This window comes from Bombina bombina, chromosome 7, assembly GCF_027579735.1.
Source record: "Bombina bombina isolate aBomBom1 chromosome 7, aBomBom1.pri, whole genome shotgun sequence".
In the NCBI taxonomy this organism is placed as follows: Eukaryota; Metazoa; Chordata; class Amphibia; order Anura; family Bombinatoridae; genus Bombina; species Bombina bombina.
The window spans coordinates 205,596,472-205,608,873 of NC_069505.1; the positions used below are offsets into that span (position 1 = coordinate 205,596,472).

At 42.4% G+C, this 12,402-nt stretch overlaps 1 protein-coding gene across 7 annotated transcripts in view; it reads left to right on the forward strand.

Moving 5' to 3' along the window:
* The window catches only part of ANO1 (anoctamin 1), a 311,489-nt gene that overhangs the window by 159,314 nt on the left and 139,773 nt on the right, over positions 1 to 12,402 (forward strand). For all 7 annotated transcript variants that reach the window (XM_053720573.1, XM_053720571.1, XM_053720575.1 and 4 more), the window contains one exon: positions 11,537 to 11,869. In XM_053720573.1, coding sequence (XP_053576548.1) covers positions 11,537 to 11,869 — 333 coding nt within the window. The remainder of the gene's footprint in view (positions 1 to 11,536; positions 11,870 to 12,402) is intronic.

Here is a 12,402-nt window from a genome sequence, read left to right on the forward strand (position 1 = left end):
CTGCTGATTGGATCAGCGACTGGTTCTACTAGGGACCAGCAGAGCTCTGCGGTTACCAAGATCAATGTTGCGTTTCATATCCCTTTTAAACTAAGGATAAAGTTGTTTAAAGGGACAGACATAGAATTGTAATCCTTTGTATAATGTTTAATTTGGAAAAATAGGTTTGGTATCATCTTTCAATAATGGCTTTTACTGTGCTTGCAACTGCTCATAGCTCAGCACATTGATTACTGTTCAGTGATAGCTTTTACTGTGCTTGCAGCTGCTCAAGGTACAGACAGCTATGTGCATTGAGTTGGTTATGCCCTGGCACTTTGATCACTGTTTAGTGATAGCGTTTACTGTTATTGCAACTGCTAGTACAGACGGTTATGTGCATTGAGTTGGCTATGCACTTGCACTTGCACTGTTTAGCAATGGCTTTTAGTGATGTCGCAAACTTAAAATTTTCCGTTCGCGAACGGCGAACACGAACCTCCGCAAATGTTCGCGAACGGGTGAACCGCCATTGACTTCAATAGGCAGGCGAATTTTAAAACCCACAGGGACTCTTTTTCTGGCCACAGTAGTGATGGAAAAGATGTTTTAAGGGTACTAACACCTGGACTGTGGCATGCCGGAGGGGGATCCATGGCAAAACTCCCACGGAAAATTACATAGCTGATGCAGAGTCTGGTTTTAATCCATAAAGGGCAGAAATTACCTAACATTCCTAAATTGTTTGGAATAACGTGCTTTAAAACATCAGGTATGATGTTGTATCGATCAGGTAGTGTAAGGGTTACGCCCGCTTCACAGTGACGGACCAAACTCCCCGTTTAACGCACCGCAAACAGTCCATTTGCACAACCGCAAACTCCCCATTTGCACAAGGTTGGATACCAAGCTAGCCATGTCCTGTTCCTTGTCCTCACTGATGTCATTGAAGGTCTCTTCCTCCACCCAGCCACGTACAACACCAAGGGTCCCCGAAAGGTAACAACAAGCCCCCTGGGACGCCTGCTGTGTTTGGTCTTCCACCTCCTCAAAGCCACCTTCCTCCTCTGACTCCTCTTCTTCAGACTCCTCTCTCTGCGTTATTATAAGGTGTGTTAAGTAGTACTATTCCTATCAGTTTAATCCCTGTTACGTCCCCTATCAGGGGACGTGTATATGGCATGGATTTTAGGAACCCGGGAGATGGAAAAAGATGCTTGGTCGGTCCTCCTACTTCAAATTTGGGACACTGCGGGTGCAATCGTGGCCGGACATTTGGCCGACGGACATTTGGCCGAAACACAAGTGGCTGTCAGATAACAGTCCGGCCACAAGATAGATAGATTTGATAGATACATAGATTAGATAGATAGATAGATCAATAGATGCAATAGATACATTTGATAGATACGATAGATAGATTTGATAGATAAATAGATAGATTTGACAGATAATTTCCCAGACAGAGAATTACAAGACGTGCGGTCTGGGACCCATGGTAAGGTTCCCAGAGGCAGTTGCCGTGCCCGAGGCTCTGATTAGAACAGAGCACTCTGGAACGTATCTGCCCTCGGCCGAAATCGGAACATTGTTTAGCTTTCTGTCTGTCGGCCAAATGTCCGTCGGCCAAATGTCCTTCTGCATTTTGTCAGAGCACCGCGTGCAATCTACTGTGCCACCAGATAGGAGTGGTGTTTTAAGTAGTACTATTCCTATCAGTTTAATCCCTGTTATGTGCCTTTTTTTTGTTTTGGTTTTTGAAGCCACAGTGCAGCACCAGAGGCCAGAAAAATTTGGCATGTACACCATTTGGCGTGTAGACCATTTTTAGCCCAAGGCAGCTCATCTCATCAGGCCTTTTTTAGTCGAATATATTGCCCATTGTCAGTCCCTTTGGGATCCATCCCTCATTCATCTTAATAAAGGTGAGGTAATCTAGACTTTTTTGACCTAGGCGACTTCTCTTCTCAGTGACAATACCTCCTGCTGCACTGAAGGTCCTTTCTGACAGGACACTTGAAGCGGGGCAGGCCAGAAGTTCTATCGCAAATTGGGATAGCTCAGGCCACAGGTCAAGCCTGCACACCCAGTAGTCAAGGGGTTCATCGCTCCTCAGAGTTTTGATATCTGCAGTTAAGGCGAGGTAGTCTGCTACCTGTCGGTCGAGTCATTCTCTGAGGGTGGACCCCGAAGGGCTGTGGCGATGCATAGGACTTAAAAAGCTCCGCATGTCCTCCATCAACAACACGTCTGTAAAGCGTCCTGTCCTTGTTGGGTGGTCGTGGGAGTCGGATTACTTTCATCTCTGCCCCTGTTAGATTCCCGTTGTGCTGTGACATCACCCTTATACGCTGTGTAAAGCATACTTTTTAATTTATTTAGGAACTGCTGCATCCTTTCCGACTTGCGGTAATTCGATAACATTTCAGGCACTTTATGCTTATACCGGGGGTCTAGTAGCGTGGACACCCAGTACAGGTCGTTCTTCAGCTTTTTTATACGAGGGTCCCTCAACAGGCACGACAGCATGAAAGACCCCATTTGCACAAGGTTGGATGCCGAGCTACTCATGTCCTGTTCCTCGTCCTCAGTGATCTCACTAAAGGTATCTTCTTCCCCCAGCCATGTACAACACCACGGGTACCAGATAGGTGACAATGAGCACCCTGGAATGCCTGTTGTGGTTGGTCTTCCTCCTCCTCAAAGCCACGTTCCTCCTCTGACTCCTCTTCCTCACAATCCTCTTCCAGCGTTGCCGCTGGTCCAGCAAGCAATGCTGATAAGGCTGTTTCTGGTGGTGATGGTGACCACAACTCTTCCTCTTCACACTCATCTACGGCCTGATCCAGCACTCTTCGCAGGGCACGCTCCAGGAAGAAAAAAATGGTATGATGTCGCTGATGGTGCCTTCGGTGTGACTGACTAGGTTTGTCACCTCCTCAAAAGGACGCATGAGCCTACAGGCATTGAGCATGAGCGTCCAGTAACGTGGCAAAAAAATTCCTAGCTCCGCAGAGGCTGTCCTAGCACCCAGGTCATACAAATACTCGTTAATGGCTTTTTCTTGTTGGAGCAGGTAGTCGAACATTAGGAGTGTTGAATTCCAATGTGTCGGGCTTTCGCAAATCAAGCGCCTCACTGGCATGTTGTTTCGCTGCTGGATATCTGAAAAGTGCACCATGGCCGTGTAGAAACGCCTGAAATGGCCACACACCTTCCTGGCCTGTTTCAGGACGTCCTTTAAGCCTGGGTACTTATGCACAAAGCGTTGTACGATCAGATTACACGCATGTGCCATGCACAGCACATGTGTCAACTTGCCCAATTTCAATGCCGCCACCAAATTACTTCCATTGTCAGAAACCACTTTGCCGATCTCCAGTTGGTGCAGAGTCAGCCACTGATCCACCTGTGCGTTCAGGGCGGACAGAAGTGCTGGTCCGGTGTGACTCTCTTGTTTCAGGCAAGTCAACCCCAAGACGGTGTGACACTGCCGTATCCGGGATGTGGAATAGTACCTGGGGAGCTGGGGGGGTGCCGTTGATGTGGAGCAAGACGCAGCAGCAGATGAGGACTCAGCCGAGGAGGTTATGGAAGAGGATGGAGTAGGAGGAGTAGAGGAGGTGGCAGCAGGCCGGCCTGCAAGTCGTGGCGGTGTCCCCAACTTCTCTGCAGAGCCACGCATTCCATGCTTGGCAGCCGCAGTGTAGGTGATATACCTGCCCTGACCATGCTTTGCAGACCAGGTATCAGTGGTCAGATGGACCCTTGCCCCAACACTGTGTGCCAGACATGCCATTACTTCCTTTCACACAATCGAGTACAGGTTGGGGATTGCCTTTTGTGCAAAGAAATTTCGGCCGGGTACCTTCTACTGCGGTGTCCCAATAGCTACAAATTTTTTGAATGCCTCCGACTCCACCAGCTTGTATGGTAAAAGCTGGCGGGCTAAGAGTTCAGACAAGCCAGCTGTCAGACGCCGGGCAAGGGGGTGACTTTGTGACATTGGCTTCTTATGCTCAAACATGTCCTTGACAGACATCTGACACTGGGCAGATGAGCAGGAACTGCTCCGGAAGAGAGACGGAGTGGCGGATGGTTGAGAGGGGGCAAGGAGGACAGCAGTGGTTGACGTGGCTGAAGATGCTTGACCAGGAGGAGGATGGCGGCTTTGAGTTTGTGTGCTGCTTGTACTCATGTGTTGATCCCATAGGCATTTGTGATGTGAGATCATGTGCCTTCGCAAAGCAGTTGTACCTAGGTGGGTGTTGCACTTCCCACGACTCAGTTTCTTTTGGCACAGGTTGCAAATGGCATCGCTGTTGTCAGAGGCAGACACACAAAAAAAATGCCACACTGCTAAGCTCTGCGATGACGGCATTCTGGTGGTGGCAACAGCATGCGTTGATTGGCGTGCTGTCTGGCTGACCCCGGTTGCCGATGCATGCTTTCTGACTGTGCCACTAGCTCCTTGCGATGACCTGCTTCCAACTTGTCCCTGCCTCCTCCTCTCTGTCTCCCCATCTGAACTTTCCCCCGTTCTTTTTCTCTTCTAGCGGGCATCGTCATCATCAACCGCTTTACTTGTATCTGACAACTCAAGAAAGGAAGCAGCAGCGGGTACAACATCATCATCATCATACCGTACATCCATGTCTGTAATGCTGCCTGACTGAGACATATCACTGTTATCTACATCCTCTGTCAATGATGGTTGTGCATCACTCATTTCTTCAAACTGATGTGTAAATAACTCCTCTGACATATCATGTGAAGTGGCTGTGGTGCTAGTGTTGGTGGTGGCGGGCGAGTGGTAACTTGAGAGGTGCCCGAAGCTAAGCTGGAGGTGGATGGTGCATCAAGGTTCCGAGCGGAAGCTGTAGAAGATTGGGTGTCCTGTGTTAGCCAGTCAACTATGTCCTCAGAACTTTTCGCGTTCATGGTACGTGGCCTCTGAACACTGGGCATTATTCTAGGGCCAAAGGGAATCACAGCACCACGACCACAACGGCACCTGCGGGGTGGCCTGCCTCTGCCTGTCATTTTTTTTAAATGTACACTTGCACTCCTATTAAAGAAGATATGAGTGGTGCCACTGGGCAAGTGGGCACAGTATACGCTGTGAGCCTGACACAAAAAAGCAGACTGATGTTTCACAGTCCAAAAACTTTTTTTTTTTTTTTTTAAATGTACACTTACACTACTATTAAACAAGATATGAGTGGTGGCACTGGGCAAGTGTGCACAGTATATGCTGTGAGCCTGGCACACACGCTGGCAGGCAGGCAACTGCAATTAGATTACACAAGCAGACTGATGTTTCACAGTCAAAAAATGTTTTTTTTTTTTAAATTTACACTACTGTTACACCAGATATGAGTGTTGGCACTGGGCAAGTGGGCACAGTATACGCTGTGAGCCTGGCACACATGCAACTGCAATTAGATTACACTAGCAGACTGATGTTTCACAGTCAAAAAAGTTTTTTTTTTTTTTTTTAAATTTACACTACTGTTACACCAGATATGAGTGGTGGCACTGGGCAAGTGGCTTGGCAGGCAGGCAACTGCAATTAGATTACACAGGGAAAAAAAAAAAGACTGATGTTCTAGCCCTAAAAAGGGCTTTTTGGGGTGCTGTCCTTACAGCAGAGATCAGATGAGTCCTTCAGGACTGTAGTGGACACTGAATACACTAGCCTAGCTATCAATTTCCCTATTAAATCAGCAGCAGCTACACTGTCCCTCCTCTCACTAAGAATGCAGCTTCCGAATGAATCTAAAATGGCTGCTGTCCAGGAGCTGGGAGGGTCTGGGAGGGAGGGTCTGCTACTGATTGGCTGGAATGTGTCTGCAGACTGTGAGATACAGGGTCAAAGTTTACTCAATGATGAGGAATAGGGGGCAGATCGAACATCGCATATCTTCGCCCGCAGTTGCGAACGTGAACAAGCTATGTTCGCCGGGAACTATTCGCCGGCGAACAATTTGCGTCATCACTAATGGCTTTTAGTTGCTCAGTGATCCATTGAAGAACTCTCAGCAGCTCTTTATCAAGGGTTAGGAGGTCTGTTCATTTTCCACCTGCAGTGTCTCCAGCCATAGAGAACCCGACCCAGGATACATCCACCCACAACCCTGTCCCTTTTATTATGGCTCAGACCACAAAACACTGGCAGGCCAACTCATCAGTCCCCTCTCTTCCCTGTATGGAAAGTCTTTAGGAAATACTAGGAGGTGTGTCAGAGGCAATCAACCTACAGCTTTATGCTCCTATACTTTATAAAGCATATTGTAAAAATGCATTTAATCCACATTTTAAATACAATGATGTCCATTTTAGTTTTCCTGTAGAATGCTTCTATAAGATGAATGTACTTAGCACTTTTATGTAGGAATAATAAACCTGAACTGAGACGCAGATTTTGCTTCATTTTCTGTGTCCATATACTTTTTTTTTTTTTTTTTGCTAATGCGAGACAGAACACTGTTTCCTTTTTTAATGTGTACAGTACACTGTGCGCTGCTAGTACTGTTACAGCCAGTGGTGTCTGGTGCACACAATATACTGTGTTATATAGTATTTATGTGTGTATGTGAGACATGCGTTGAGTCAGTAGCTGGAGAGGCACTAGCTAATATCAGAGCCAGATAAACGCACACATGAGCTCAATAGATGTTCAATTTTTGGATGCTTAAGTGTGCAGAAACACTCAGATACACACAAACATTCAAAGGCATAGACACATTCTCAGACACACAGAAATACTCAAACAGAAGCATGTACTCACTAACAGACACTCAGAAATACTCACACACTCAAAAAAAAAAAACACACACAGAAACACTCCTGACATTTAGCCACCAATCAAAAGGTGCTACCCAGTTTTCGATCGCCTAACCCACTTCCTGTCCTCCAACTCATTTCTCGACCCCCTGCAATCTGGCTTACTTCCCTAACACTGAACTGAGACTGCCCTCACCAAGGTTACTAACGATCTCCTTTCTGCTAAAAACAAAGGCTACTACTCTATACTCATCTTACTTGACCTCTCTGCTGCCTTTGACACTGTTGACCATCCCCTTCTCCTATGGACTCTCAATTCTCTTGGGCTCTGTGACACTGCCTTCTCCTAGATTCATCTTATCTCTCTAATAGGTCCTTCTCTGTCTCTTTTGCTGGTGACTCCTCTCTTTTGCCTCTGTCTGTTGGAGTACCTCAAGGCTCTGTACTGGGTCCTCTACTCTTCTCTATTTACACTTCTTCACTGGGTAAACAGCTATGGCTTCAACTATCACCGCTATGCTGATGATACCCAGATCTACCTATCCACCCCTGCACTCTCTCCTTCTGTCAATTCTCACATCAGCGACTGCTTATCTGGCATTTCCTCCTGGATGGCCTCTCACTACCTAAAAATAAACATGTCCAAGACTGAACTACTTCTAATCCCCCCCCCCCTATCTCTACTCCAGTCTCTAATTTTATATCACTGTTGGCGGCACCCTAGGTCCGCTGCCTTGTAATCGTACTTGACTCAAATCTGTCCTTCATTCCCCACATCCAATTGCTCTCTTCATCCTACTGCAACCACCTACGCAATATCTCCAAAATGAATCTGTTTCTGAGTGCTGAAACTACTAAACAGCTAATCCCCCTCCCTGGTAATTTCCTGACTTGACTACTGTAATAACTTACTATCTGGCCTCCCTCTCTCCCCCCTTCAATCCATCCTAAATACCTCTGCTAGGCTAATCCACCTCTCCCGACGCTCTGTATCTGCTGCACCTCTCTGCAAGTCCCTTCACTGGCTCCCTATTCACAACAGAGTTGAATTCAAAATTCTCACCCTGACCTACAAAGCCCTCACCAATGCTGCCCCACCCTACCCATCCTCACTCATCAACAAATATACTCCAGCCCGCCACCTAAGATCCAACAATGACCTGCTCCTTTTGTCCTCTACCATCCCCTCCTCTCATGCTAGACTACAGAACTTTTCTTGTGCGGCACCAACCCTCTGGAACGCACTTCTTCAAGCTGTCAGACTTTCACCTAACCTCTACTCCTTTAAACGTTTCCTAAAGACCTTTTTGTTCAGGGAAGCTTATCACCCGACTCAGTAACAAATTAATTTCACTTACCTAACAGTTGACCTCATCTATCTCCTCACTAATATCATTCTCACCTCTGCAGTCCCCACCTCCTGTTTTCCATCCTCCTATCCATCTAGATTGTAAGTTCCCACAGGAATAGGGCCCTCAATTCCCCTACATTTGTCTGTAAAATTGTCTTTTATTGTATTGTTTCACCATTGCACTTTTTTGTACCCATGGACAGTGTTGCGGAACCTGTTGGCGCTTAATAAATAAAGAATAATAATACCCAGGTGCTGAACCAAAGCTTAAATTCCTGCTTTTCAAATAGATATCAAGATAATGAAGAAAAATTAATAGGAGTAAATTACAAAGTTGCTTAAAATTGGCATGCTGTATCTGAATCATGAAAGAAAACATTTGGGTTCAGTGTCCCTTTAACTCCCTAAAAAACAAACTATAGTCTATATCAAACTACAAGACTGTAGCATGCATTGCTTGAAAAAAACGTAAATGAGCAATTTCTCGTACATTGTTTACACTGCTGCTTGCATAGCAGGAAATTGGACACACATTAAGGGAAAAACTATTTTACAGTGTACTGTCCCTTTAAGGAAGATGGCATCAACCAACCACTGGTTCTTGAGAATTTGGGAAATTTTAGTAACAGGTTTGCAAGAACTAGGGAGAACTTGCTGAATCCCATCACTGCCTTTGATTCATAAGGGGTTAAAGGTAGCATTGTTGTTCATTCAAAAAGTGTTTTTAAATGTGTAGCTGAAGTGTGTTTCTGTAAGGTAGTAGTGATTCCTAACTTCTATTTATACTTGTTTTCATTATCTTTAAGTTTACATGACACTTGATTTATGATCTTGAGACTAATGGGTAACTAAGAATTTGGCAAATTATAACACAGACCGTAGTAAAACAACTTTGCAATATTTATTTTGGCACAATTGTCTGTCATTTTAATTGTGAGTTTTCTAGTTCTGAGAATTGGAAGTGCAGGCTGCACAAGCATAATGCTACCAAATGTCTATCCTTACCTGCCCTTAGCAAAGATCCATCCAATACTGAGCTGCAAAACAATGCAAGCTCTCCTAAGAAACCGTAACCAGCCTTATCTACTCTATAAATAAGACCAGATTTGTCCAACAAATAAACCAAATAATAAATGGAGTTTGGCCATTCGAAAACAATTAGAGGACTACTACAGTAGAATTGAACCATTGACTAATACACAATAAAAAGACAAAGCAAAAGCATTTTGAATTTTTAACGAGCAGTAGAATTTTTATGGCAATTTTACTCCAATTGTCCCTCCTCCTGTGTCATGTGACAACCATCAGCCAATCACAAAATGCATTTACGTATATACTGGGCACTTTTGCACATGCTCAGTAGGAGCTGGAGCCCTAGAAAGTGTGCATATAAAAAGACTACAATATACTTTCATTATCAAAAAAGTTGTTTTTTAAATGCCATGCTTTATCTGAATCATGAAACTTTTTAAAGGGACATAAAACCCATTTTTTTTTCTTTCATGCTTTAGGTAGAAACAACTTTCCACTTTACTTCTATTATCAATTTGGCTTAATTCTCTTGGTATGCTTTGTTGAAAGAGCAGCAATGCACTACTGGTTTCTAACTGAACACATGGGTGAGCCAATGACAATGTGTGTGTGTATATATACTGTGTGTGTGTGTATATATATACTGTGTGTGTATGTATGTATGTATGTGTGTGTGTATATATATATATATATATATATATATATATATATATATATATATATATATATATATATATATATATATACTGTGTGTGTATGTGTATATATACTGTGTGTGTGTGTGTATATATATATATATGTATGTGTGTGTTTATTTGTGTATGTATGTATGTGTGTATGTATATATATATATATATATATATATATATATATATATATATATATATATATATATATATATATATATATATATATATATATACATACAGCCACCAATCAGCAGCTAGAACCTAGGTTCTTTGCTGCTCCTGAGCTTACCCAGATAAACCTTTCGCCAAAAGAATAATAAGAGAAAGAAGCTAATTAATGTATCTGTCTGAATCATGAATGTCTAATTATGACTTTACTGTCCCTTTTAACTATAACTTGTTTGGGAATATCTGAGACACGGCCTCTAGAAGTCAAAATTCATGATTCAGATTTTTTTTTTTTTCCCCAGTTTTCCTCATTTATCAAATGCATCTTTTTGTTTTGTACTCTGCTGAAATGTAGCTCTTATTTCCATGTTCTGATCACTGTATGAATAACAATGCTACAAACATTGATCAAAACTCTGCTACTATATAGTCCCAAGACACAGGCACGCTCCTGAGCCTTACTAGATATGGTCTCATTGAAATTAGCTATGTTACAACAAAGAATACCAAAGAAATAGGTACATTTGATAGCATGAAGTAAATTTGAATTTTTATTAAATTTAAAATCAGAATTGTGAAGGCTTTTCAATTATATTTTCACATCCCTTTTCATTTTTCAATCCATGCTTAAAGGGACATGAAACCCGGAATTCGTCTTTCTTGATTTGGATAAAGCACTTTCCAATTTACTTCTATTATCAAATTTGCTTCATTCTCTTGTTATTCTCTGTTGAAGGAGCAGCTGTGCACTACTGAGAGCTAGCTGAACACATCTAGAAAACCAATGAAAAGGGTTATTTGTGTACAACCACATATCAGGAGCTAGCCCCCAGTAATGCATTGCTGTTTCTAAGCCTACCATGGAAACCTAGAGAATGAAGCAAATTAGATTATAGAGGTAAATTGAAAAGTTGATTAAAATCAGATGTTCTGTCTAAATCATTAAATATTTTTTTGGGTTTTATGTACCCTTAAAGAAATAATTTGATTTGCTAACTAAACTTAAAAGGATTTAAACGTTCTAATTTACTCATGTTATCAATTTGTTGTCATTCTCTTGCAATCTTTATTTGAAAAGCAGGAATGTAAAGCATAGGAGCTGGCCTATCTTTGGTTTAGAACCTGGGTTACAATTTGCTTATTGGTTGGCTGAATGTAGCCACCAATAAGCAAACTCTATCCAGGGTGCTGAACCTAAAATGGGTTGGCTTCTAAGCTTTACATTCCTCCTTTTTAAATAAAGATAGCAAGAGAAATAAGAAAAAATGATAATACAGGTAAATTAGAAAGTTGCTTAAAATTGAATACTCTATCTGAATCATGAAATAAAAAAATTAGGTTTAATATCCCTTTAAATCACCTTTTTGGGGTGGTAAGACCGAAATAATAATTTAAAGATGCTTCCATACATAACCCAATCTGCTTGTTTGTAAGCTACAACATGGCGCATAATGTTTGAGTAAACCTTGGGTGTGGGTAACGCATATCTTGGAGTTGGAATATCTCATTTTCTTTATGTTCTTTTCTGCAGTTGCTGAACTCTCTGGGTGGAGATCAGGATGCTGCTTGTAAACGGGGTTTGTGTTTTAGAGACGGCCAGAGGAAGGTGGATTATATGCTCGCATACACCTATAAGAAATCCACAGGCAGCAGAACGCCAAGTAAACGAACCTTCCATAACAACTCAGTGCATGGCTCCCGCAGTGCTAAGGAGGACCACCAGTTACCAGGTGGAACAGCTGACTTGGAATCTGCAGAAACTGAGCCAAAAATGGATTATCACGAAGATGACAAGAGGTTCCGCAGGGAGGAATACGAAGAAAACTTAATGGAGACAGGGCTAGAACTGGAGAGGGACGAAGAGGTAAACATTTATACATTATACATTTTATGTGCTAATAAATTGTCAACCCTTTATACATTTACAATTTAAAAAAAAAAAAGTTGAAAGCATTAATGAAAATCATTACGTGTTATATGAAGATCCCTGTCCTTTTTAAAGCAGTGCGTCTCAAACTTTTTGTTGCACATACCCCTATAGGCATAAAAATGTGCCCTAAGTACCCTGGACCACAACACATGAATGTGATTAGGATTCAAAAAATTATTGGGGCAATCCTGTATATATTTGTGTGTGTAGATGTGTGTATATATATATAAATATATATATGTATGTGTGTGTGCGTATATATATATATATATATATATATATATATATATATATTTGAACCCAGAGTGCACAACCATTTGTTCTTATATATACAAATAATACGTGGTTGCATTCTCTAAGTTTAAATGATGACAATCTTTAATGTGTGAACGTTTTTCGGGAATTCACCTCTTCGTCGGGGGTGAAAACTTTCACACATTAAAGATTGTCATCATTTAAACTCAGAG